Genomic DNA, 26,316 nt, shown 5'->3' with positions numbered 1-26,316 from the left:
TTGATCCATAAACATTCAAGATAATTTGCTTCTGAGTTGTCAGTGACTTGGAAACAGGTAATGCCATTTTTTACATAGAATGCCACTCCTACTTCCCTTTGCCCACTCAATCCTTCCTAAATAGCTTATAGCCATTGATTTTAACATTCCAAATGTGCAAAACTTTCCACCAGGTTTCAGTAATGCTAACTAGGTGAAATATATTCTCACAAATGAGCAATTCCAGTTCCTCTTGTTTATTACCCAGGTTCCTGGTACTGGCTGCCTAGGCAATTAAATTTTTTCTTCTCATCCTTTGGTCCTTGATTATTTTGTTACCAACATCTTGATTTTGTGGGAAATCAGAGCTCATTTATTCCCCTTTTCGCTCTCCCCTTTCATTGCTAGTGCCCCCCTGGCAAGTCAAGCCAATCTGTGCCATAGAAGATTGGTTCCCTTTCTTCAAGCTGAGGTCATCTAAATTGTACAGCCCCCTCTACTCACAGAAGGTGGCCAATATTCCATAAAACCAAACACTTTACCTTATGCAACTTACCTAGGCACCAGTTCACTTCCCAGAATCTTCTGAATTCCTTTGTGTGCGGGATGGGAAGGATCTCTTAGAAAGATCACATAGACATTCCTCTCCTCCTTCAACACCTGTCCAAGTTCTCTGAAGTCGTCTATAATTAAGGCTAAGATTTTGTCATGATTATTTTTAGTAAAATTCACGGCAGGTCACGAACAATAAACAAAAATTCATGGAAGTGGTGACCTGTCTGTGAATTTTGCTACTGCGGCTCCATGGTTTCTCCCGCCAACGTGGTGGCTGGGAGCTGTGGGGTTCCCCCTCTGCCCGTGGCAGCTGGAAGCTGCAGGGGGCCCCCCCTCTGCCAACAGCGGCTGGGAGTTGCAGGGTGACCATATTTCCCAAATTGAAAACGGGACACCCCAAGCCGCTCGCCTGAGGTGCCCCCACCCCCTCACTTGAGGCTGTTGCCTGTCGCTGGAACCCTGAGGAGGGCCCCCTCAGGAGTCTGTCGCCTGTCACTGGAACCCTGCAGGAGGCTCCCTGTCGCTGCTGTCGCCTGTCGTTGGAACCCTGCCAGGGCCCTGCTGGCTGCCAGCTCCAGAGTCCCGCAGCCCCTGAGGCTGAAGTGGAGAGTCACAGAAGTCACGGATTCCGTGACTTCCATGACCTCCGTGACATACATGGAGCCTTATCTATAATCTATGGTGTAAGTGTCATGTGAAGCAGTGTCATTAGTGCTCATATACAGCATCACCAGTGGAGCCTCGCCTGCTGCCTTCAGAAGCCCTTCCAATCTTGCAGTCACATCTCTTGGCTTGTCTCCAGGCTGACAGCACACCATCCTATTGTCTGCCTGTCCCTTGCCGAATGTTCTTTCCATTCTTTTAGCATAGAATCCCTGACAAACACAGTCTGCCTTCTTTGAATGGTTGGAGATCTTTTCATGGGCACTCTTGATAGTCTTGTGGGTTGGGCTGAGTAGTACTTCTAACTCTGTGGATATTCTTCCTGGTCCTCTTCTCTCTGGTGGTCACAGCCAGCCCAATCTCATATGCCTCCAGCCACACAGAATGTTGCCTGGTCCTCTTGTCTCTGGTGGTTACAAACTGCCAAGCCTCCTCTCTGGTTCCTTGGTCACCAGTTTCTTTCTTTCTTGATTCTGAGAGGAGAGGGGTGCATGTGATATTACTTGAATCTGGTTTGCTAAGTCTTTCTCCTCAGTCTTTCTGATGCTCTGTAGAGTCAGTACTTGTCCTTCCAAATCACAAATCTATTTTTCCAGCACAGCCACCAACTTCCACTTCATGCAGAGGAAGTCCCTTCTGGTTTCAAGCAGGAAAGAAAACATCCATTGCTGGCATCAGGGTATTGAACATAGAACTGTAGCTAGAAAGAGAGCCTCTCACACTCCCTCTCTCAGCTCCCCTGTTTGCAGGGCTGGCTCCAGGTTTTTTGCCACCCCAAGCAACAAAAAAAAAAAAAAGCCGGAGTGCCACGGCCGAAGCAAAAAAAAAGTGTCGCCCCTTGAAAAGTGCCGCCCCCAAAGTGCCGGAATGCCGCCTCTTGGAAAGGGCCGCCCCAAGCACATGCTTGGAACGTTGGTGCCTAGAGCCAGCCCTGCCTGTTTGCCACTCCCGTTCACCTGGCAAATGACTTCTACACTTCTAGCTTCATCTCTCGCTAACAGGGAGGGATTAATCGCTCGAACTTCAAACTCTGGGGTTGAGTACATACCCAAAGTTCCCAGCACGCAGTCCTTAGAGAGACATAAACAAATAGACTGTCTCTCCTGGCCCATTCAGGGGCCCAGAAGCCCAGCCAGGTGACCCTCGTGGAGAATAAACAACAGACTGAACACACAACTCACTCTGAATGGGTGCTGCTGGTTACTTAGTGGGATATGACAGTATCAGTGTATGAACTCTGTTTCCACACATTCTATATGGGCACGATGACTGCATAAGTCTGGGCTTGTCCAAGGGCAGCCTGTTGCACTTCATTTCAGCCAGCTGTCCTTCTCGGGGAAGGTGTTAAACACCTCGCTGAAGGACTGTCACCGAGAGCCATCTCTTGTTATCAACACTGAATGACTCTCAGCTACTGGCTCACCCCCATGGAACAAGAGTCTCTATACAGGAACCTACAAGGGGCAAGCGAACCTGACCGGTGAGTCGGGAGCTTCTCAAGCCAGGTCTAAGCTATGCCAGCAAATGTTCATAGCTATGTCAATCAGAGGTGTGAAGAGATGAGTTCCCTGACTGACATACCCGTGCTGGCAAAAGCCCCTCATGTAGACGCAATTTTACTGGTATAGCTTGTTTCACTCAGGGGGCTGGAAAAAGCTATGCTTGCAAAGTTTTGCTGGTATAGTTATAGTGGCTAGGAGTGTGGGAAAAAATCACACCTCCAAGGGGACAATGATATGTTGCTAAAAGCCCTAGTGTAGCGGCAGGAATCCTTTTGCCTGTATAGCTTATGGAGTTGGTTTAACTATACTGGTAGAAGAACTCCTTTGTTTGGTATAACCTGCATCTCTACTAGGTGGCTTTGCCCACATGGCAATACCAATATAGCTATGCCAGCAAAGCACTTGTAGTGTTGACAAGCCCCTAGTGTAGAGCTGGCCTCAGCATGAACATGTGGTACAGAGACAAGGGTCCTGTTTGAGAGCGGGGTCCTGCTCTGTGTTGTGGGGGCAGCCATGGCCACATATAAGAAGGAGTTGCAGGAGGATGAGGGCAGGAGGGACGGTATGCATCCTGAAACTCTAACGAACCTCAGACTCACAAGGAGAAGTGAGCTCTGACTAGGACAAGGGATTTTTGTTATTTTCAAGAATCTGTAACTGCTGAATGTTTTAAGAGTCAAAGTGACTGTGTTCTTTGCTAAGCCTGTGAAGCCCAGAGTGGCCCACAATCTACGTGGAGTTCAGGAGGAGCATCCCTCGGTAGCTTGGGGACTCTGGAGGTCTCAGACACTGGTTTCAGGCGCTAGGACAGCTGGATGATGGTGTCCCACCTCCCAAGGCAGGGCACTGGACAAAGGTCTGAGTCTGGGAGTATCCTCTAGAATCCCAGAGCTAAGAAACAGTTGCTAGGCTTTACCCAGACCTAGTTGGCTTGGAAGTACAAGGGACCCAGCATCAGGGTCCACCCACAACAGACTGATGACTATACAGGGGGGCACGGGCCAGGCTGTAACACTCAGCACTTGTGGAAATCAAGTCACTTATTGAAGTGCCTAAATATGGATTTATGAGCCTATTTTTAGGTTCCTGCTTTTAAAAACCTAGGCCCCACATTCTTTCTTCAGTTCCCTGAGCTGTTCAGTCTCACCTAGCTTTCTCATCACAGAGAGAAAACCTGATTATGTCTTATATATTAGTCACAAAGTGTCCCTCCAACTGTTAAGACATTCTGATATTTTCTCTTATTACTAGGTTTGGAGGGAAATGTGAACATACAGGGGTGTGACATAATCACATCCCATTCAGCTAGGGAAAGGTATCATAGACTCAGGCAGCTTTCAGCAAGCCTTTGCTTGGAGAGAAATAAAAAAAAACCTGATTAAATAAAAAATTACTTACTCAATTAAGTTATCCTGTACAGCATGGGGTTTGGTTTGGTTTATATTTTGTTTTTAATAAGAAATGGAGTAAAAATTCCCATTGCCAGCAAAACAAGGAGGGCAAAAATTATATTGTATCTCCCAGCTCTGCTGCTAGTGAAGGGTTATAATTGCAGAGGCATGAAATCTGATTTTAAAAGAAATAAATAAAACTGCTAAGCCAATCAGATTATGGTATGCAAAGAAATCTAAAGCAAACTGTCATGATTGGCCAAGTCTCATCTGATGTCATTTGATGGTTTTCTCAGTGGGAGGAATGGAAGGTGTTATTCAATGGTTTCCTCAGTAGTTTTGCTTGACCCTTTAGGGCCCGTTTTCAAGCCTTGCCACAAAAGTTATGATTGCAGAATGTGTGCAAGAGCCTTCAAACCTCATGGTTGAGTGTTTGTCTGGATACATAGCATGAGATATTGCTAATCAATATGTATTGAGTGCTCTTAGTGTCCTCAGTGCTGTCGAGAGCCTGAAGTAGAGCCTTGCAACCCGACACGTACTCAGTGGGACCTAGCTACAAGTGTTGGATTCGGCTTGGGTCAGGTCTGCAAACAACTTGACACTCTCGAGCTTGGTCGGGTTTGGGCTCAGTTCAGTTAGCCATAGCCAATGCCAACACTGCTTGGAACATAAGCACCGGGGGGCTGCCCCAACAGGGGGATCGAGATGTGAGGAGGAGCTGCCCCAGTGGGGGTATGGGGATGGATCCTGGACTCAGCTCCTCACATCAATGGCACCATGCTGCTTTCAGGACGGTCTGCCGCTTTCTCCTTGTGGATAAGCCAGGGTACGTACTTTACTAATGAGGCCTCATAGCAGGTGTCTTTCATGATACACTGTTCACTTAACAATTTAGCTTCTTATTTGCTTTCTTGCCTTCCTTGCTCTTGCTCCGCCATTATTGCTGTTAGCATGAATGAACCACACTAACCAGACAGCAATTGGCTTCTTAGGTGCTTTGAAGCTGGTTGGTTCAGCTATTTCTGCCTCTTTCTTCCACTAATCGGGGCAGCTATTGGAAGAGGCTGTGGGGGGTTTGTCCAGGCTGATTGTCTCTGACTCCTAGGAATGAACTGTTTGGAGGAATATGCCTATCTGAGGTGCCATGGTAGAGGATTTTTAATATCCTTGAATGGGTGGGGCTGGGCAAGGTATGTCAGGTGAGAGGAGACATAGGATGGGGGTACAGGACACTAAGATAATATGAGCCAATGAAAGGATTAGCCATGGAATTGGGTGTTGGAACGTTTCTCCCACCTCACTCCATGGCCACAGATTTCTAAGCTGGAGGTGGGAGTTTCCAAGGGTAATTGGCCTTCCCCACCATCCCTGCTTACCATGTGGATGTAGGCATTTTCAGGAGTGACTATCCTGGCCCCTCTTCCATATTGTAGGTGGGAAATTTGAGACACAGCATCTTCCATTTCCTCAGCTATTGTACTGACATCCACCAGGTTCCTTTGCCTTGAAGTGAGGGAAAGGGGAAATCTAAAATAAGACTGGTGAGTAGCTAAAATGCCCCCTACGTCCTATTTGGGAAGGGGAGACACATGACTGCATGGAGTCATCGCCCCTGGAATGAAATACGACAGTTGGCATCTAAGGCTGGACACACAGCTGACCATGCAGACTGAAAGAGACAATTCCATGCTGGCCACCTCCTCATGGGAGAGAGAACTATATCAGCATTCCCTTGCCTTTGCCCTCTTGCTAATGTTGTCAACCTCAATACCCTGTTGCCTCTGCAACCTGGTCTGCAAGGGCAGCACATTCTCATTCCATTCCTGAGACTCATTTCTGCCGTGAGGAGAGTCACCCACGATGTTTTAGATACCGGGGGAAAAAATCCCACCTTGCTGTGCAGCCTTCACTGAGTAACGTAATCCTATTGCTGTAACTCTCTTCCTCCTCCTCCTCCAACCCCTTCTGTTCCCTCTCCTTTGCATCACGATTGCAAGCCCTTTGGGATATGGGCCAGGGCTGCTTTTTTCGGTCATGAAGCATCCAGTAGACTCTTATAGGCTGTATAATAAAAATGTCATTTGTCCCTTCTGTGCTTATTTCATGTCTAGTATCAAAGGGGTAGCAGTGTTAGTCTGGATCTGTAAAAGCAGCAGAGTCCTGTGGCACCTTCTAGACTAACAGACGTATAGGAGCATGAGCTTTCGTGAGTGAATACCCACTTCTTCGGATGCATGTAGTGGAAAATTTCCACTACATGCATCCGAAGAAGTGGGTATTCACTCACGAAAGCTCATGCTCCTATACGTCTGTTAGTCTAGAAGGTGCCACAGGACTCTTTGCTGCTATTTCATGTCTGTACCTCTGCTGTGTATTCTGTACATGCACCTAGCAAGAGACAGTCCCCACCCCAAAGAGTTTACAAGCTAAGGCTACTCTGCAATACGAGCAAGGGGTGTGATTCCCAGCTCGTGCACACATACTCATGCTAGCTCGATGAGTATAAATAGTAAGGTAGCCGCCATCGCATGCACAGTGGTGGCATGGCTTAGCCAGGATTCAGATGGGTTTGTACGCCACATGGCAAACCATACTGCCACTGCCCTTGCTCCCACAGCTACACTGCTATTTATACTTCCAGAGCTGGGAATCACAGCCCTAGTTCGTAGTGTAGACATAGCCTAAGTAGATAAGACAGGTGAAAGGTGGGAGAAAGGAAGTAGCGCAGAGAGATTAAGTGACTTGCTCAAAGAAAGTCCACATTAGAGAAGGGAATTATTGAAACCAGATCTCTTGAGACTCAGGCCAGTGCCTTAGCAACAGGACCAAGTTTCCTCTCCTTCCTGTAATGGTTCTATAATCATTCGGTGTGGGCTCGCATGTCCTTGCTGTGTACCTTTTGCCAATGTTCTTTGTTCCCATTGCATATGACTTTTCTATCCCTTTTGTGCTTAGTTTGTGTTCCCTTGTGCCCATCACGTGTCACTTTCATGTTTATTTCATGTACCTTTTGTGTCCATTCTGTGTGGCTTTTGTATGTAAGGAATCCAGCTCATTTGAGAAAAAAAAAATCTAAAATGTGGCTATCAAAGGTCTCTTGTTCATGACTACTTCTTGTCACCTGACACAGTCAGTTTGGCCGGGTTCTTTTGCTGTTCTCAGGTTCTAAACATCATTCTTCTCTCTGGAGCATATAGGGAAGAGGAGCAAAATAAATGCAAAGTTGTGGCTGGTGAAGCTATTCAGCCTGGGCTCAGACCTCACCATCAGTGTCCTTCTTCCCTGTATGCTTGTTCTCTGCTTCAATGGTTGGCATGAGTTGAAGGTGCTCCAGGCCAGACCCTTTTGGTACGTTCAGGCCAGGGTCAATGTGTTAATAGATTGGTCAGCACATGGAACAAGTGACTGGGACTGTCCTTCCTTGTAACTCAAGGTCTCTTGTATATCATAGAATCATAGGACTGGAAAGGATCTCGAGAGGTCTTCTAGTCCAGTCCCCTGCACTCATGGCAAGACTAAGTATTATCTAGACCATCCCTGACAGGCGTTTGTCTAACCTGCTCTTAAAAATCTCCAATGACAGAGATTTCACAATCTCCCTGGGCAATTTATTCCAGTGCTTAACTACCCTGACAGTTAGGAAGTATTTCCTAATGTTCAACCTAAACCTCCCGTGCTGTAATTTAAGCCCATTGCTTCTTGTCCTATCCTCAGAGGTTAACGAGAACAATATTTCTCCCTCCTCCTTGTAACAACCTTTTATGTATTGGAAAACTGTTATCATGTCCCCTCTCAGTCTTCTCTTCTCCAGACTAAACAAACCCAATTTTTTCAATCTTCCCTCATAGGTCATGTTTTCTAGACTTTTAATCATTTTTGTTGCTCTTCTATGGACTTTCTCCAGTTTGTCTGCATCTTTCCTGAAATGTGACGCCCCGAACTGGACACAATACTCCAGTTGAGGCCTAATCAGCGTGGAGTAGAGCAGAAGAATTACTTCTCGTGTCTTGCTTACAATACTCTAGTTAATATATCCCAGGTGTTTGCTTTTTTTTTTTTTTTTTTTTTTTTTTTGCAACAGTATTACACTGTTGACTCATATTTAGCTTGTGGTCCACTATGACCCCCAGATCCCTTTCTGCAGTACTCCTTCCTAGGCAGTCATTTCCCATTTTGTATGTGTGCAACTGATTGTTCCTTCCTAACTGAAGTACTTTGCATTTGTCCTTATTGAATTTCATCCTATTTACTTCGGACCATTTCTACAGTTTGTGCAGATCATTTTTAATTTTAATCCTATCTTCCAAAGCACTTACCATCCCTCCAAGCGTAGTATCATCCGCAAACTTGTGTACTCTGTATGCCGTTATCTAAATCATTGATGAAGATATTGAACAGAACCAGATCCAGGACCGATCCCTGTGGGACCCCACTTATTATGCCCTTCCACTGTGAATCACTGATAATTACACTCCGGGAATGATTTTCCAACAAGTTATGCACCCACCTTATAGTAACTCCTCTAGGTTGTATTTTCCTAGTTTGTTTATGAGAAGGTCATGCGAGACAATATCAAAAGCCTTACTAAAGTCAGGATATACCACATCTACCATCATAGGTGCTGGAACTAGGGATGCTGGGGGTACTACCGAACCCTCTGGCTTGAAGTGGTTTCCATTATATATAGGGTTTACAGTTTGATTCAATGGCTCTCAGTACCCCCACTATAAAAATTGTTCTGGCACCCCTGTCTACTGCTTCACCCTATCCACAAGGCTTGTTACCCTGTCAAAGAAAGCTATTAGGTTGGTTTAACAGGATTTGTTCTTGACAAATCCATGCTGACTGTTACTTATCACCTTATTATCTTCTAGGTGTTTGCAATTGATTGCTTAATTATTTGCTCCATTATCTTTCCTGGTACTGAAGTAAAGCTGACTGGCCTGTAATTCCCTGGGTTGTTCTTATTTCCCTTTTTGTAGATTGGCACTATATTTGCCCTTTTCCAGTCCTCTGGAATCTCTCCCATCTTCCATGACTTTTTGAAGATAATTGCTAATAGCTCAGATATCTCCTCAGTCAGCTCCTTGTGTATTCCAGGATATATTTCATCAGACCGTGGTGACTTGAAGACATCTAAGTAATGTCTAAGGCCTTGTCTACACTGCCACTTTACAGCGCTGCAACTTTCTCGCTCAGGGGTGTGAAAAAAACACAGTGCTGTAAAGTGGCAATGTAGACAGCGCACCAGTGCTGGGAGCCGGGCTCCCAGCACTGGTAGCTACTCCCCTCGTGGGGGTGGCTTTTTTTACAGCGCTGATGCTGCGACTACACAGCCATGTTAAAGCGCTGCCATGCTAGTGAAGACATACCCGAAGTAATTTTTAACTTGTTCTTTTCCTATTTTAGCCTCTGATCCTACCTCATTTTCACTGGCATTAATTGTGTTAGATGTCCAATCACTGCTAAACTTTTTGGTTAAAACTAAGGCTATGTCTACACTTGCAGAGTTTTTGCACTGTCAGTTTCACTGGTGATAGGGAACTGGTAAAAGAAAAGTGCTGGTTTGTGTTCTCACTCACTTCCACAGGCGTCAGATTGTGTTCACATTTGCAGTACTTCCATCCCTGATGAGAGCGGTGCACTGAGGGCAGTTATCCCACAGTGCAGCTTTCTCCATTTTGAGGATAGGTCTTGTGGGAAGTGGAGGGGGGTGATCACGGGGCATCCTGGATCCCTGCACAGCCTCCTCTCCCCAAACACTGATCAGCTCCAGTAGCTCAGCATTGCTCCAAGCAGGGGATCCTTTGCTCTGTGGAGCAGGCATTGTCACCTGGCCAGATGATAAGTGAGCACTTGCCAAGAAAACAGGAAGGGGAGTTTCAAAGTTTTCAGGGCTTTACAGGGGGAGGGGCAGAGGTCTGTTTACCTGGCGTCAGAGCTGCAGGCCGGAGTGGTCACTTAGGCACTGTGTGATACCCTCCGGAGGCTAAAAGCTGTGTAAACAGGAAGAACGTGTCTTCATTTGCACATCACTGCAAAAGTATCACCAGTAAGAACTGTACGCCTCTCGTGGAGGTGGTTTTCTGTTTGTGGTGAAACTTCTGAGTTTTTCCACAAAAAGTCATTGGCAAGTGTAGATGCTCCTGTGGTTTTTGCGCAAAAAAGGGACTTTTTGTACTTTAAATGGCAAGTGTAGACATGCCCTAAAACAAAAAAGTCATTTAACACTTCTGCCATTTCCACATTTTCTGTTATTGTTCCCCCCGCCCCATTGAGTAACAAGTCTATCCTGTCATTGTTCTTCCTCTTGCTTCTAATGTATTTGTAGAATGTTTTCTTGTTACTCTTTATGTCTGTAGCTAGTTTAATCTCATTTTGTGCCTTGGCCTTTCTAACTTTGTCCCTACATAGTTGTGTTATTTGTGTTTATATTCATCCTTCATAATTTGACCTAATTTCCACCTTTTGTAGAACTCTTTTTTGAGTTTCAGATCGTTGAAAATCTCCTGGGGTATGTCTACACTACTCACCGGATCAGCGGGCAGTGATCGATCCAGTGGGGATCGATTTATCGCGTCTAGTCTAGATGCGATAAATTGACCCCCGAGCGCTCTCCCGTCGACTCCTGTACTCCGCCGCTGCGAGAGGCGTAGCTGAAGTTGCGTAACTTAGATCGATTCCCCCCCACCCCCCAGTGTAGACCAGGCCCTGGTTAAGCCAGGGTGTTCTCTTGCCATACTTCCTATCTTTCCTATGCCATTGGACTAGACAGACTTGCCAAGGCACAGAGTAATGATTACCATCAAAATAGAGAGTAGGACTAGAGAGAGAGAGAGAGAGAGAAGAGGAAAGGGAGAGTGGAAAGAGAATAGAAGGAAAAAGGGGAGAGTGAGTTATGAAGGTGGAAGAGTGAAAGAAGGACATCCATGAAGGATGGGAGGGAGGAGTAAAGAGGGAAGGGGAGGAAGAGGTAAAGAGGCATGAGACAGGGAGATGGAGAGAAAGCAGCACAGGGATAAGAAGGGAAGAAAACTGGAGCAAGGGGGATTGAGGAAGAGCCACAGAGGAGAGAACATCTGAAACTACAGACGCCTGTTACTTTAGAATTCTGTGGAGCAAATATCATTGATTTTGACAGCTGAAATGCACAGGGCAAAAACTGTGTCTCGCCTCTGCCCACCTTTTCCTTTTTCTGTTTTCACCCTTCGTTGCCCCCTCTTCTTCTTGAAATGACTAACTGGCCCCTTCCTGGGCATATAAAGCACAGGAAGAATTGAAGTAACTTTCCTTGACGAGAGCCGCTGGCCCTGCCTCGGAGATGTCACAATGGATTTTTTACGCACCACCCCAAACCCCTACTAATTAATGCTGCATGCCTGAGAAATCATGTCAACTGCTCTGTGGATAGGGATCTGAAAGCCAATCTCAGCAAGAGGGTGGGGGTCAGATTTGCACGAGGCTTTTTTGTCTTAACTCCTTTCATTCCCACGTCTCTAGTAACTGGGAGTTCCCTTTCAGGCAGCACCTCCATCCCTCACAGCCTCTACAGCACCATCCCCAGCCAGTGCTTCCACCTGTTCCCTACAGCGATCCCCCCCACAGCCCATACTCCTGCCCCGTTCCCCACAGCAACTCCCCCCCCACAGCCAGCCTTTCCATCCCGTTCCCTCCAGCGACCGCCCCCCCACAGCCAGCGCTCCCACCCCATTCCCTACACGACACCCCCCACAGCCGGCGCTCCCGCCCCATTCCCCACAGCAACTCCCCCCACAGCGAGCACTCCCACCCCTTTCCCTCCAGTGAACCCCCACAAACAGTGCTCCAACCCCGTTCCCTCGATCAACTTCCCCCACAGCCAGGTCTCCTTCCCTGTTCCCAACAGCGATCCTTCCCACAGTCAGCGCTCCCACCCTGTTCCCTACAGCAACTCCCCCACCCCCAGCCAGTGCTCCTGCCCTGTTCCCTAAACTGACTCCCTCCCCACAGCCAGCCTTTCTGGCCCATTCCCCATAGTGACTCTCCCCCTCCCACAGCCAGTTTCCCATCCTGTTCCCCACAGTGACTCTCCCCCCACAGTCAGCCCTCCCGCCGTTCCCTCCAGCGAACCCCCAGCCAGCCCTCCCGCCCCATTCCCTTCAGCAACACCCTCAGCCAGTGCTCCCGCCCTGTTCCCTCCAGCGACTGTCCCACACAGCCAGCGCTCCCACCCCTTTCTCTCCAGCGACTCCCCCCACAGCCAGTGCTCCCGCCCCGTTCCCTCCAGCGGCGTGCTCCCACCCCGTTCCCTCCAGTGAACCCCCAGAACCAGCGCTCCAGCCCCGTTCCCTCCATCAACTTCCCCCACAGCCAGTGCTCCCGCCCCGTTCTCTCCAGTGACTCTCCCTCACCGCCAGCACTCCCACATCGTTCCCTCCAGTGACCTCCCCACAGCCAGCACTCCCGCCCCGTTCCCTCCAGCGATCTCCCCACCGCCAGCACTCCCGCCCCGTTCCCTCCAGTGATCTCCCCACCGCCAGCACTCCCGCCCCGTTCCCTCCAGCGTCTCTCCCCACAGCCAGCATACCCGCCCTGTTCCCTCCAGCAACCCCCCACAGCCAGTGCTCCCGCCATGTTCCTTACAGCGACCCCCGCCCCAGCCAGCGCTCCCGTCCCATTCCCTCCAGAGACTCCCCCCACAATCAGCGCTCCCGCCTCGTTCCCTACAGCGACCGCCCCCAGCCAGTGCTCCTGCCCCGTTCCCTCCAGTGACCCCCCCCAGCCAGTGCTCCTGCCCTGTTCCTTACAGCGACCCCCCCAGCCAGCGCTTCTGTCCCGTTCCCTCCAGCGACCCCCCCACAGCCAGCGTTCCCGCCCCGTTCCCTACAGCGACTCCTGTTGAGAGTGGCTTGAACTGGAAGTAGTTCTGAGTTCCTACATCTTGAGCACTACTCTGCCATTCCCCACGGTGACCATTCACCATTCTTTTGCCCCCCTACACCTACCTTGGACAATAATAGTTTTTTGGGGTAGCATTGTTCCCCCTCCCTTTCCGAGAAGTGTCACACAGGAAACCTTGAAGGGGAATATAGTCTCTGGGTGGAGAGGCATTACTGTACAAATTCAATTATCTTGACAGCTCTCTACTCAAATCCCTTCACAGCTCAGGGGTTTCCCACTGATTTAGCAGTAGTTCCAGCTCCCTAATCCCTTCCTGCACTCACCCACCCACAACCAAAGGCCAAGTAACATCTGTTCAACGACGGAGGTGAGCTGCCATTTACTTGAGGGGGATGGAGGGAGAGAGCGTCCAAATCCCGGTACGGGTTTTTGTTGGGCCGTTTGCTTTGCTTGATTGCTTCTGGGCCTGAAGACACCAGCAGCAATTACGATAAAAGAACAGAGACTACAAGATGCCGAGAGAAGCTAAATTGGAATATATAATCAGGCCCATGCTTTCTTGTCAAGCTGGGCTGCGACAAGGGGAGGATTAGGGGAGAAGGTGATGGATGTCTTGGCTGGCCTTAATTTGACCCTGCTCTAGTTAAATTATAACACCTGCAGCGTATTGTGATCAACATGGTTTCCCAAACTCTTTCGGATAGCTGGGGGCAAGTGATGGGTCGAAACCCCAAAGTTCAGATGCAGACCCAGACTTCTCCTTCTTCAGGTCCAAAGTTTTGGGTGCTAGCTGTGAAATTCTGATCCAGCTTCAGATTTCAACCCTTTCTCCCCATGCATAGGAGTCACTGGATTCAAGATAATTGTTCAGGCCCAGTATAGAGATGGGGATTTGAATTCAAACTTCACAGCTGGGCCGCCTTTCCCCTGAGTTTTGGTCTAGTGAACTCTGTTGAAGAGGGACAGCCATGTAATCCTGAACCCTGTGAGGATCAGGCTCACCGCTGGTAGGGTGTGGGTGTTAGGTGAACCAGGAGTTTAAAGGCAAAGGTTACAAGAGCTTCAAACGCTTGTGTGGCAAATGTGATCCTGGTTCCCTGACGGTTAACCTGTCCCTGGCTACTCATTCTCAGTGACATCCCAGTCAGTCTCCATGGTCAGGGCCGGCTTTAGGAAGTGCGGGGCCCGATTCGAACAGTTTCGACAGGGCCCCGGCAGGGATGACTAAAAAAAAAAAACGTAAAAAAACACGTGGGGCTTGTACTCACCGGGCGGCGCTCCTAGTCTTTGGCGGTGGGTCCTTCACTCGCTCCGGGTCTTCGGCGGCAGTGAAGGACCTGCCGCCGAAGTGCCACCGAAGACCCGGAGTGCTGCCGGGTGAGTACAAATTAAAAAGGAGCCTCTAGCCAGGGAAGGGATTCTCGGCCACTTGCCCCCACCCCGGCGGCCCTGCCACTGGGCGCGGGGCCCTCTTAGGCGTGGGGCCCGATTCGGGGGAATTGGTGGAATTGGCCTAAAGCCGGCCCTGTCCATGGTAACCTGTCCTCCTGTCACACAGGGAAGATTATGACATCAGACATAGGTGTGCACACGGGGTGTGCCGGGTGTGCCCAGGCACACCCTAATGCAGGGGTGGGAAAATGGCCCCACTCTCCCGGCGCAGCAAGCCGCAGGGTCTGCGCTCCCGGGCCGCAGTGCCCGGCCGAGCGCAGCAAGCCGCTGGCCCCTCCCCCGCCTTGCCCCGTCCCCTGGAGCCATGCCGCCGCGCGCACAGCACTCTGGGGGCCGGGGCTGTGCGCTCCCGCGGGGCAGTGTTTGGCTCCGCGGGTAGGCACACACGCTCCCTGCTCATCCAGAGCCGCAGCGCTGTGAGGGGCGGGGCTGCCTGCTCCTGCGGGGCAGCGTGTCTGGCTCTGCGCGGAGCCAAACATGCTGCTAGGAGCCTCATGGTAAGGGGTCTGGGTCCGGGGTTGGATAAGGGGTGGGGGCAGTCAGGGGACAGGGAGCAGGGTGGGTTGGATAGGGGGTGGGATCCCAGGGGGGTGGTTGGGGTGGGGGGTCTCGAGGGGGCAGTCAGGGAGCAGGGGGGGTTGGATGGAGCATGGGAGTCCTGGGGTCTGTCAACGGGCGAGGGGTGGATAGGGGTCAGGGCAGTCAGGGGATAGGGAGCAAGGAGGGTCCTGGGGGGGGCAGTTAGGGTGGGGGGGTCTCTGGAGGGGGTGATCCGGGGACAACGAGCTGTGGGGGGGTTGGATGAGTCGGGAGTTCTAGGGGGGCCTGTCAGGAGGCAGGGGTGTGGAGAGGGGTTGGGGCAGGCAGGGAGCAGGGGGGGTTGTATGGGTCAGGAGTTCTGGGGGTCCTGTCAGGGGGCGGGGAGCGGTTGGATAGGCGTGGGAGTCCCGGGGGTCTGGATAAGGGTCAGGGCAGTCAGGGGACAGATAGGGGGTAGGGTCCTAGGGGGGTAGTCAGGGGACAAGGAGCAGGGAGGCTTAGCTAGGGGGTGGGGTCCTGGGGGGCAGTTAGGGGCAGGGATCCCAGGAGGGGGTAGTCAGGGGACAAGGAGCAGGGGGGATTGGGAGTTCTGAGGGGGGCAGTCAGGGGGCGGGAAGTAGGAGGGAGTGGATGGGGGCGGGGCTAGGGCAGGGCTCCCTGGGTGCACACCCTAATGAAATGTGCTGCGCACGCCTATGACATCAGATGATGCACTCCTCCAGTGTAGTCCAGCTTCCCTCCATGTACTGGGTACCACCAGTAGAAACACAGTCCGGGGAGGTGGGGGACAGGGTGGCAGGGAAAGGATATGAAAGCAAACAGCAAGATTGAAAATCGGTGGGGTTCTGCAGGTCCACCTGCTGAAATTACCAGTGTCTCTGAAAGATCCCATTTTGAAAGGGGATGGAGGTGAAATTTGAATTGCCCACACAGACAGTAGGTTCCTTCCTGGGCAGGGGGTTTGCCTCATCCCAGTCTCCTCCCTCCTTGAGTCTGTGTGCATGGCATCACTTTGGGGGGTGGGGAGAGACATTGACATAAGGTAATGCCAAGGCTAGAGACATCAGGAATGAGAGAGATGTGTCAATGAGTGGTCCTGAGGCAGGAGAACTGCTGAATCAGAGGAGATTCTGGAACTGTGTGATGTGGAGGTTCAGGGGGTCCACGTTATAGCTGATATCTCTGAGCTGAACATAGTGGGCATAACCAACTAGCCGGGACCCCTTATCATCCAGTGCTGGTGTGCATGCATGTCCCACTTGTTACCCTAACCAAGGCTATTACTGAGAATCCTCATGAGAAACTGTAAGTGGCAGTTCTATCAGATGAGCTGAAACCCCTGGCCAAACAGGTAGGAGTTGAGCTCATCTCTGTTAGAAGTTGCTCTCTGCAAAACCCTAGAGGGTCAAACTTTCTCCCAAAAGAATAATCCCTTCCCTGAGAACCAGTTGTTCTTTTTCACTGACACCTGGCACTGAGACTGACTGTTCCAGGATCTTGCAACCAAACAAAACTATAGTGTAACAAATCCAGAGCCACCTAGAATGCTGTATGCTGACACTGTGGCTACTGGGAACTTTGTAACTACAGCTGACATAGACTTCTGACCCTCCTGCTCCAAACTTCAGCTGGAGGAGGATCTCAGTTGTAGCACTATAGTTGACAAGTTTTGATTCCATCCAGTACAGGGAAGTAGAGTACACGTACCCAGCAGTGAGTTCATTACAAGATTGTGCCTTTCTGCTGTGCTCATGCACTGTGAGAGCAATTGGATCTTTTATGTGGGGACTTGTAGTTCAACGAAGGCCCCCTTTCCAAAGTACAAGATTTTACATTAGGATCATTTGCTTATTTGTTATCTGCGTGAGAGAATTTGTTTTGGATTGTTCTGCTATTTGTCAGAGAGGAAACCCCTTGTTTTCACAGCTCTCACCCTGCCCCACCACACATCTCCATAGAGAGTATAGCTGACAGTGTCCTCATGGTTACAGTGTTGTTGTAGCCATGTTGGTCCCAGGATATAGAGAGGCGAGGTGAGTTAAATAATGTATTTTATTGGACCAACTTCTGTTGGTGAAAGAGACAAACTTTCGAGCTACTGAAAGAGCTCTGTGTAGCTCAAAAGCATGTTTCTCTCACCAACAGAAGTTGGTCCAATAAAAGATATTACCTCACCCACCTTTTCCCTCTAGTGTACTCATGGGAAGTGGGCGAAAAGAACATCTGCAAGTGTATAACTCTGTGTGGAGGTCTGTGTCTTTGTGTGCATGCTTACATGTCTACATGCACATATATCTGTGTGTGTGTATTGCTTTGTATCCTTCCCCAACTGCTGTTCACATCTTCAATCCCTGTCCATCATTCATGCTTTCTGTGGGCTGACTGTGTCTCCTTTATGAATATTTTGATTATCTGCACAAAATCCCTTCTCTCTCTCTCTCTCTCTCTCCCTCTCTCTGTGTGTTCACTGTGTATGGAGCTGACAGCTCCAGGGGGATAGATCAACACCGCTGCATTTCAGGAAAAGAATTATTTCACTCAATTACTCTAAAAGTATGAGAGAGAACAGAGCGGAGGGAAAGAGAGAGAGAGAAAATAATCACAACACCTAGACAGGTTTACCCCATTTTGTCTGAAAAATCTATCACTCCGACAAGTTCCTTTGTGAAAAGTTTAGATAGAAAAGTAGACACCTGCTCTTCATGTCCTTTGGGTGGGGGGGAATGAGGTGATGGAGTGTAGGGATCAATCTGGATAGAGGGGTTACAGTGCTCAAAATAATTGAGACAAAGCAACATGGTATTTTAATAGAAAGTGGATTTGGTGTTGGTGAAAGGTGCTGAATAGACAGCCCTGAAATCTAAAGGCCTCTATATGACAAGTGCAGCATGTTAAGCAAGCATTTCTGGTTTTGGAGTAGATGCAGCAGAAAGGAGAAGATTCTCCTATCCCTCTCCTATGCACCTCGAAACAGCAAGAGAATGCCATTTTTTCCCTGGCCTTGTGGTTAATGTCGAGGAGAAGGTTTCAGAAGATCTGGGTTCTATTCCTGAGTCTGCTACTGACTCAGTGGCCAACCTGAGGCCAGTCACTTTACTGCTGTGTGCCTCAGTTTCCCTTCATGTAAATTGGGAATAACAATGCTTGCCTACCTTCCAGAGGGGTCATGAGCCTAAATTCATTAACGTGTGTAAAGTGCTTTGAGGTCCTCTTACAGTAGGTGCCTTATAAGGCCCATGTTTCCTCCCCTTCCCGCTTATTAAAATAAAGGAATGTTTCCTTAATGTTTGTCTGACTGGCAGGGGTGGGTTAAAGCCAATGCATTACTCATACCTGCTCAGTTCTCAAGGTTATTTGGGGAGAGAACTCACTGCGTAGGTTGCAAGTTTAAAAAAACACAGATCCTGTATATATCATAAAATAAGGACATTCCCCTTAGGATGGTGTCCAACAGGAGTGACGTACAGCTGAGATGTGATCACTCCTGCTGCTCGTGGGCCCTGCCCAATGCTATAAGGATCCTTGATTAGATCCTTGCTATGGGAATCCATGGATGTGTATGCCACAGTAAGTCCAGCTGCACCAGCTGGGAAGGGAAGGTGGCTGCTGTGCTCCAGACTGTTCAGCTGCCAGTGGACTCCAGCCCGTCTCTCTCTGCAGGGGTCACCTGTGGGGTGCGTGCTATTCTGCCACCATCCCCTTGTCCATTCTTGCACAGCCCTTTGTGACAGTCGCCACAGGTAAGTGCCAGGCTGGGGTTATTGCAGCCTGCTGAGTTGGAGCCTGATGGCTTGTCACTGCTGCTCTCTCTCTCATTTCCATTCCAAAACTTATGGATTGAAAGGCTGAATTTTCTACCTTGGGGTTCTGGGGACTTGAGTTCTGCTCTTGTAGGGCTCCCGAGGACTCCAGCTCCACTCTCAGGACTTATACTGTTGCCAGAAACTCTTGAATAAAAATGCACCCTGTGCTTTGTAAAGCCGTTGTCATTCATTTCCTCTGCCTCTCCAGCTTCAGTGAGGAGCATATTAGCATATTATCAATGTGTTCATGGGTTCATCAGTACCCCTTGTTTTTAACACTTTCCCCACCAGCCGGATGGAAAAGCACGAATGCGCGTTGAAAGCTGTTTGCACTGCATGGAGGGCGTGAACACCCTGCCCTCTCATCTCAAGCACCCCTCACTTCCTCCTGCTGGTGTCATACCTGTCGCTCAAACTGGGTCTTGGATTGTTTTAAACTCACTCTCTGTCTCTCCTGTTGCAGGATGGTGGAATATTCCCTGGACCTCCAAAACATTAACTTGTCTGCAATCCGTACTGTCCGTGTCCTGAGGCCCCTCAAAGCCATCAACCGGGTGCCTAGTAAGTCGTTCTTCCCTCTCACCGGCACCCCATTTCATCTGCATTTCACCCTTGTCTGTGCTGTTTTTATCCATTGCTCTGCTGCTGTGTCTGGGATCTCTTCCCCCACTGATTGTCCAGCCCTGGACCTCCAGGTAGCTGGATTGACCTTGTTGCCTATAAGACAGGTATGCATGTATACTCTGGGTGGATCACCAAAACAATGGCCCCTAGATTCCAGTCCCAGCTGGTGAGCCATTGGCTGGCTCAGGAACTGGGAGATAGGTTTGGGATACTTAACCTTCCCGCTCTAAATCACCAATCTAGCCTCAGTTGGGCGGTGAGTACCGAAGAGCTCAGGGATGTTGGGAGAATGGGATTGAGAGCCACTAGTTCCAATCCAGGTGTAGGTTAAGTTCCTCTGTACCTGAGATTCTCAGCCTAGCCCTTCATTTTGTCTCCAACCGCCCCCATCCCACCCTCCAAAAAAAAACCTCTTCTCAAAGGGCTTTGCAAAGACTGCCCGGCTGGGTTGTGAGGAGTGTGTGAACAGTAAGGCTACACGTGGCGTCGTTCTGTCTATCATGCCCAATTGATGACCAAAGTGCTGGAGCTGGGAGTTGGCAATAAAGCAAGAATTTTTTTTTGTCTCATGTAAGAATATGGAAGGGGTGAGACTGCCTGTAGTGTCATGGTGAGGTGTGTGGTGGGGGATGGATGAGCAGTGAGATCCGGTGGGAGAGGGGTGAGGGGGTTGATTTCTACTACCTTCTGCACCATTCTTCAGTTTCCTCTCATTTAAAAATACACCAGCCCAGCTCTGCGTGGGGGTGAACAACAATGGTGTATTTTATCTATTCCTTGCTGCGCACTTTCTCCTTTCCCTCATGTCCTGGTTCCCACCTCTGCAGCTCTGTGTATATGCAGCATGTATGAGTCAGGGCTGTGAGCTCCGCTGGGGATTGAGCTGTCAGGATCTGATGGGCCGAGCCCAAACCTGGAGGCACAAGCAGCTTTCTACAGCTCCCTGGCCCAGCTAAATGGTTTGGCTCAGATCTGAGAAACAGGCCCACCCTGGTGTTAATTTCACTGTGGAGGGAAGGGGGTGAGGAGGGGTACCATACAAAGGATCCAGCCATGTATCTGCTGTGTTCATATGACACTTCTCTCTTTCCTTCTTTTCCCTGCAGTCAATGGACACTGACCCCTGCCATGTGACAGGGGTATAATCTTTTGTAACCCTGCCCCATCTCATGTGGCAAGGGCTGGGAAACAGAAACTAGCCTCTTACCTGCGTGTCACATCTTTATTACGCTCCACCTCTCTTCCTTTCCCTTTTCCCTCTTCCTCTGCATCTCCTCTTTCTTGATTCAGTTCTGATAACTATAGAGCACAGTAAGGTAGACAAGGATTGCTTGTGTCACCACAGGACGTATCCACTCTATATGGCACAGGTATCATGGTGGTTATAACAGGGGAGTGGATTTGATGCAGTGGGCCAATTTCATGCCATTGAAGTCAGTGGAGTTACACCAGCAATGAATTTGTCCCACTGTGTCTGTCTGGTATTTCAGGTCATGCCTTGCTCAGTGAAAACAGCTGTCATGTAAGACATTGTGACACTTTCAGCATTTCTCCCCAGGTTTTATACTGAGTTTTTCTTCCTTACCATATAACAAGAAGTCTCTTTCTTCTTCCCCCTTTAATGCCCCCTGCTCTCACTTTTATCAGGCTATCCGCAATGACCAAGACCTCCTTCGGGCTCTCCCACAGTGCTGAGGCCAATCCCATTCCATACCTCAGTGTCTTCATTCCCTTCTCCAGAGCTGAGGGGAAGTTTATTACAGGTGAGAGCAGGCAAGAAACTAAATGAAAGAAACCCAGTTGACAGGCTGTCTCCTGAGAATGTGTGCCAAGGACATTTTAATTATTGGGGCCCAGAACTAAAAACAAAGCTAGACAGATCAAAATGAAGCCCTGCATTCTTATCTCTCTTATACGAGGGTAAATAAGGAGTAGCTCCACTAGAATCAATGCAATTACACCTGGGGAAAACCAGTGTGAGATCAGAATCCGGCCCACAAAACTAGATTCAGAGATGTTAAAGCCAGAAGGGACCATTGTGATCATCTAGTCTGACCTCCTGCATAACACAGGCCAGAGAATTTCACCCACTTAACCCTTTATAGAGCCCAATCACTTGCCATACAGCCACCTCTAGGCATTTCTTCCCTACACTGGTCCCTCTTCTAAACTCTACTTCTCTCCACTATAGCAGTGTCTGTGTGGAACTAATACTGGTTTAGTTTCTATTCTGCTATCAGGCATTTATATCTCTGTCTGTCTACACAGATATATGGTTATATGTGCAATAGTTCTGGATGAAGAGGCACTTTCATTATTAAATGAAAAAATAAATTTCCTTGGATAGGAAGACTGTCCTGTGGAGTGAAAACTGGCTAAAAGGCTGTAAACAAAGGCTAATGATAAATGGGAATGTGCTGAGGTGGAAGCAAGTGTCTAGTGAGGTACAGCCAATATCACCAATAGGCCCTTTTGTCAGAAATCTTATTGAATGTCTTTTTAAAATTCTTCATTAATGATGTGGAAGAAGGAGCAAAGCACATTAAGGAGATTTGCAGACGATAGTAAAACTGGAGGACTTGCAGACACTAGGCAAGACAGAGAAATAATACAAAGGGATGGAGAGAGAGTAGACACCTGGGCAGAAAGTAACAAAAGGAGAAAACTGGAGGGGGCGGGGGAAGGAAGGAGTGATCTGCAGCGCACATGTTTAATGTGAGGGAGGAGGACTCTGAGAGATAGCAGTGGTGAGATAGACACAGGACCACATTTTCAAAAGAGCTTAGTGCTACATTTAGGCAACTAAATAGGGGCCAGACTTTCAAAAGACCTCAGCACCCAATGTGAACCCAGTAAGCTGAGCTCTTTTGAAAATCTGGCTATGTGTTTTGGTGCCTCCCAGAGAGCTGAGTTCTTTGGAAACTCTCTTCCCAGTCATGGGTGCTGCACTCTTCTGAAAATTCCTGCCCATGGGAGTGAGAACAGGCAGCAAAGACGAGATGAGTTTGCAATGTGCAATGGCAGCATACAAGGTTGTTATAACTTTGGGCTTCATGTGCCAAGAGTAAATCTAGACTAGAAATTAGAAGAAGGTTTCTAACCATCAAAGGAGTAAGATTCTGGACCAGTCTTCTAATAGGAGTACTGAGGCAAGCAACCTAACTAGTCTTAAAATGAGGCTTGATATATTTATGAATGGGATTATATGACGGGGTTGCCTGCGATAGCAGGGAAGTGGACTCGATGACCCAGGAGGTCCCTTCCAGTCCTGTGTTCCTAATATTCCCTCTCTACATGGTCTTATCTAGAACATTGTTTTCAAATCATAGCACCGTATTACCAGAATATATTAGAAGGAATTCATAGAAGAGCAACCATAATGATCAGGAAGCTGGAGGGATTTGATTGATGAGGGAAGATTTTTAAAAAGCGAAATAGGTCTAGCTTGGCTAAGCGGGGATGTCTAAACAGGATGGACATGATAACAACCCACAAATAATTGATTTGTGAACTGATTTTTTGGTGTGCTGCCTAGGCTATAACTTAGAGTGATGGGATGAAATTAATAAAGAAGAAATGTAGAGTGAATAACAGGAAGAACTTCCTTATACTGAAATCTGGTAAGCCATGGAATAGTCCACCAAGGGAAGTGGTGGAAGCCCCGTTGGTTGTATATGACATGATAGAAGTATATTAAATAATAAATGGTACAGACAAAGTAGATCGGGAACTTCTGTTAACACAAGAACAAGGGGACATTCGATGAAATTAAAAGGAAATGCTTTTTCACACAATGCATAATTAGACCATGGAATTCACTGCCCCAAGAAGTCATTGAGGCCAAAACTTAGCAAGATTCAAAAGGAGATTAGACATTTGTATGGATGTTAAGAATATCTAGAATTATCATAGTTAATGATAACAAGTTTTGGAAGAGACATTAAACTCCATGATTCAGGGTTTGAGCCAATCTCTAAACTACCGGGGAATAGAAGTTTCTTGTACCTTCATCTGAAGCATCTGGTGCTGGCTATTGTCAGAGACAGGACACTGGACTGGATGGGCCCAGGGTCAGATCCAATCTGGCTACTCCTGTGTAATTTTTAAATTAGACTGGACAAAATACTAGAAGCCCAGTTTTTATAATACTGTATGTCTCACCCATGCATTAGCATTCAGGCTTCTCTCTCACATTCCTGCCTTTAGCCTTATGAGTGCTGCCTTTCAGGGTTTTGTCTGAAGGTGCATGAAACAGAAATGATAGGCTGTTGTGGTCCTATAACCATTCGATTTAATTCAGTAACACTGTATTGGCGTGACAAGCTATGCAAGCCAACAAAGTGTAAAGGGGAGAAAGACCCTTCAGGTGTCTGTCAAAGGTAGTTACAATCTGCTCACAGTAGGTCTTCAGACTGGGTTTGGGGTATTTTTCCACATCCTTTGGTTATTATTGTCCATTTCTGATTCAGTGGTAGGTTGCTATGTAAAATGTCATCTATGTCATCTCTTTTCTTCTCATCCTCTCAGGGTAATGCAGTTTTTCCTAACTGCTTTTTAATGGAAAGTCTTTAATCATTTCTGATAATTTGCGGAAATATCTCTTACTCCATCATATTTTTGACATTGGAGCACAAAATGTCTCTTCAATTCACTCTGCTGTCACATTGGTTGCACGGTCCTTTTGCACTTTACTATGTGTTTCCCAGTCTCTGCCTCAAATTTATGGTCACTGATTCTTAATTTGATAAGAGTCGTCACAGACTGCACAGAGGTGAGGAAATCTGCTAATGTGAATGTCATAACTATAAAGGGAAGGGTAACAGCTCTCTGTGTACAGTACTAAAATCCCTCCTGGTCAGAGACTCCAAAATCCTTTTACCTGTAAAGGGTTAAGAAGCTCGGGTAACCTGGCTGACACCTGACCCAGAGGACCAATGAGGGGACAAGATACTTTCAAATCTTGGGGGGGGAAAGGCTTTTGTGTGTGTCCTTTGTTTAAGGGGTTGTTCGCTCTTGGGACTGAGAGGGACCAGACATCAATCCAGGTTCTCCCCATCTTTCTAAACAAGTCTCTCTTATTTCAAAATTGTAAGTAAAAGCCAGGCAAGGCGTCTTAGATTTACTTTGTTTTCTCAACTTGTAAATGTACCTTTTACCAGAGTGCTTATCTTGTTTGCTATACTTTGAACCTAAGACAGAGGGGATTCCTCTGAGCTCTTTAAGTTTGATTACCCTGTAAAGTTATTTTCCATACTGATTTTGCAGAGATGATTTTTACCTTTTGCTTTAATTAAAAGCCTTCTTTTAAAGAACCTGATTGATTTCTCCTTGTTTTAAGATCCAAAGGGGGTTTGGATCTGTATTCACCAGGAGTTGGTGAAAGGAAGGAGGGGGGAAGGGTCAATCTCTCCTTGTTTAAGATCCAAGCAGTTTGGATCTGTATTCACCAGGGAATTGGTGAAAGGTTTCTCAAGGCTTCCCAGGGAGGGAATCCATCGAGAATGGTGGCAGCGGGACCAGAGCTAAGCTGGTAGATAAGCTTAGCAGTTTTCATGCAGGCCCCTACATTTGTACCCTAAAGTTCAAAGTAGGGATACAGCCTTGACATGGTGGCACAGCGGTGGGATCGTTTTAAACCCAAAAGCCAGTAAGATTTTTTTTTTCCTTCTAGCTGCTTGGAAAGCAGAGCTGAAGGTAGATGCATATCTTATCTCTCCTTGCCTGAAGGCAGAGGTGTTAAGTTTTTTTAACAAGGTCCTTTGTTAAGAGAAGGGTTCAATTAATGAGCAAACAACTGGTAAAGATAATTTACAAGGTGAATTGTGTTTTTTTTCTTTTTTACATCCTCGGAAGTAGCTAGTTAGAAACTCTCTGTTAACTCAGCAGCACTCAGCAGGAGCCTGAGCTAAATACATCCCAGTTTCAGTCAACTGCAGAGGGTGAGACCCAGCACAAGAAAACCAGGAAAATGACTACCAAAGAAGAAAAAGCTAAAGAGGAGGCCCACAAGAGAGCTATGGAGCTGAAAGAAAAAGAGATAGAGCTGAGAGACAGAGAAGAGAAAGCCAAAGAGGGGGCCCACAAGAGAGAGATGGAGCTGGAGAAAGCCAAAGAGGGGGCCCACAAGAGAGAGATGGAGCTGAGAGACAGAGAAGAAAAAGCCAAACAGGAGGCACACAAGAGAGAGATGGAGCTGGAAAAAGCCAAACAGGAGGCCCATGAAAGAGAAGAAAAAGCCAAAGAGGAGGCCCACAAGAGAGAGATGGAGCTGGAAAAAGCCAAAGAGGAGGCGAGAGAAAAAGAAAGGAAGCATGAACTGGAAGCAGCAAGTGCTAAGCAGGATGCATCAGACCATCCTAACAATTCCTCTCCAAGTACCACTTCCCATCCCAGGAAATTCCCCACCTACAAGGCAGGCGATGATACTGAGGCCTTCTTAGAAAATTTTGAAAGGGCCTGCCTTGGATACGACATCCCTCCAACCCAGTACATGGTAGAGCTGAGGCCGCAGCTCAGTGGACCCTTAGCAGAAGTGGCGGCTGAAATGCCTAAGGAACACATGAACAGTTATGAACTTTTTAAAAACAAGGCCAGACTCAGAATGGGGCTAACACCCGAGCATGCCCGTCGGCGGTTCAGAGCCCTAAGGTGGAAACCAGATGTGTCATTTACCCGGCATGCCTACCACATTGACAAAAATTGTGATGCCTGGGTATCAGGAGCAAATGTTAAATCTCTGGAAGATCTGCTTTCCCTAGTAAAAATGGAGCAGTTTTTAGAGGGTGTTCCTGAGGAAATAGAAAGGTACATCCTAGATGGGAAGCCCAAAACTGTAACCGAGGCGGGGGAGATTGGAGCCAAATGGGTGGAGGTGACAGAAAAGAAAAAAGCTAGTAGCAGTTGGAGCGAATATCAGAAGGGGCA

At 48.1% G+C, this 26,316-nt stretch overlaps 1 protein-coding gene across 1 annotated transcript in view; it reads left to right on the top strand.

Moving 5' to 3' along the window:
- The window catches only part of CACNA1I (calcium voltage-gated channel subunit alpha1 I), a 244,787-nt gene that overhangs the window by 128,153 nt on the left and 90,318 nt on the right, over positions 1-26,316 (top strand). The window contains exon 4 of the mRNA XM_065422053.1: positions 19,232-19,329. Within this exon, the coding sequence (XP_065278125.1) occupies positions 19,232-19,329 (98 nt within the window). The remainder of the gene's footprint in view (positions 1-19,231; positions 19,330-26,316) is intronic.

This window comes from Emys orbicularis, chromosome 1, assembly GCF_028017835.1.
Source record: "Emys orbicularis isolate rEmyOrb1 chromosome 1, rEmyOrb1.hap1, whole genome shotgun sequence".
Lineage (NCBI taxonomy): Eukaryota > Metazoa > Chordata > Testudines > Emydidae > Emys > Emys orbicularis.
The sequence above is the reverse complement of the archived record's forward strand: the minus strand, read 5'-3'. Positions and strand labels throughout refer to the sequence as shown.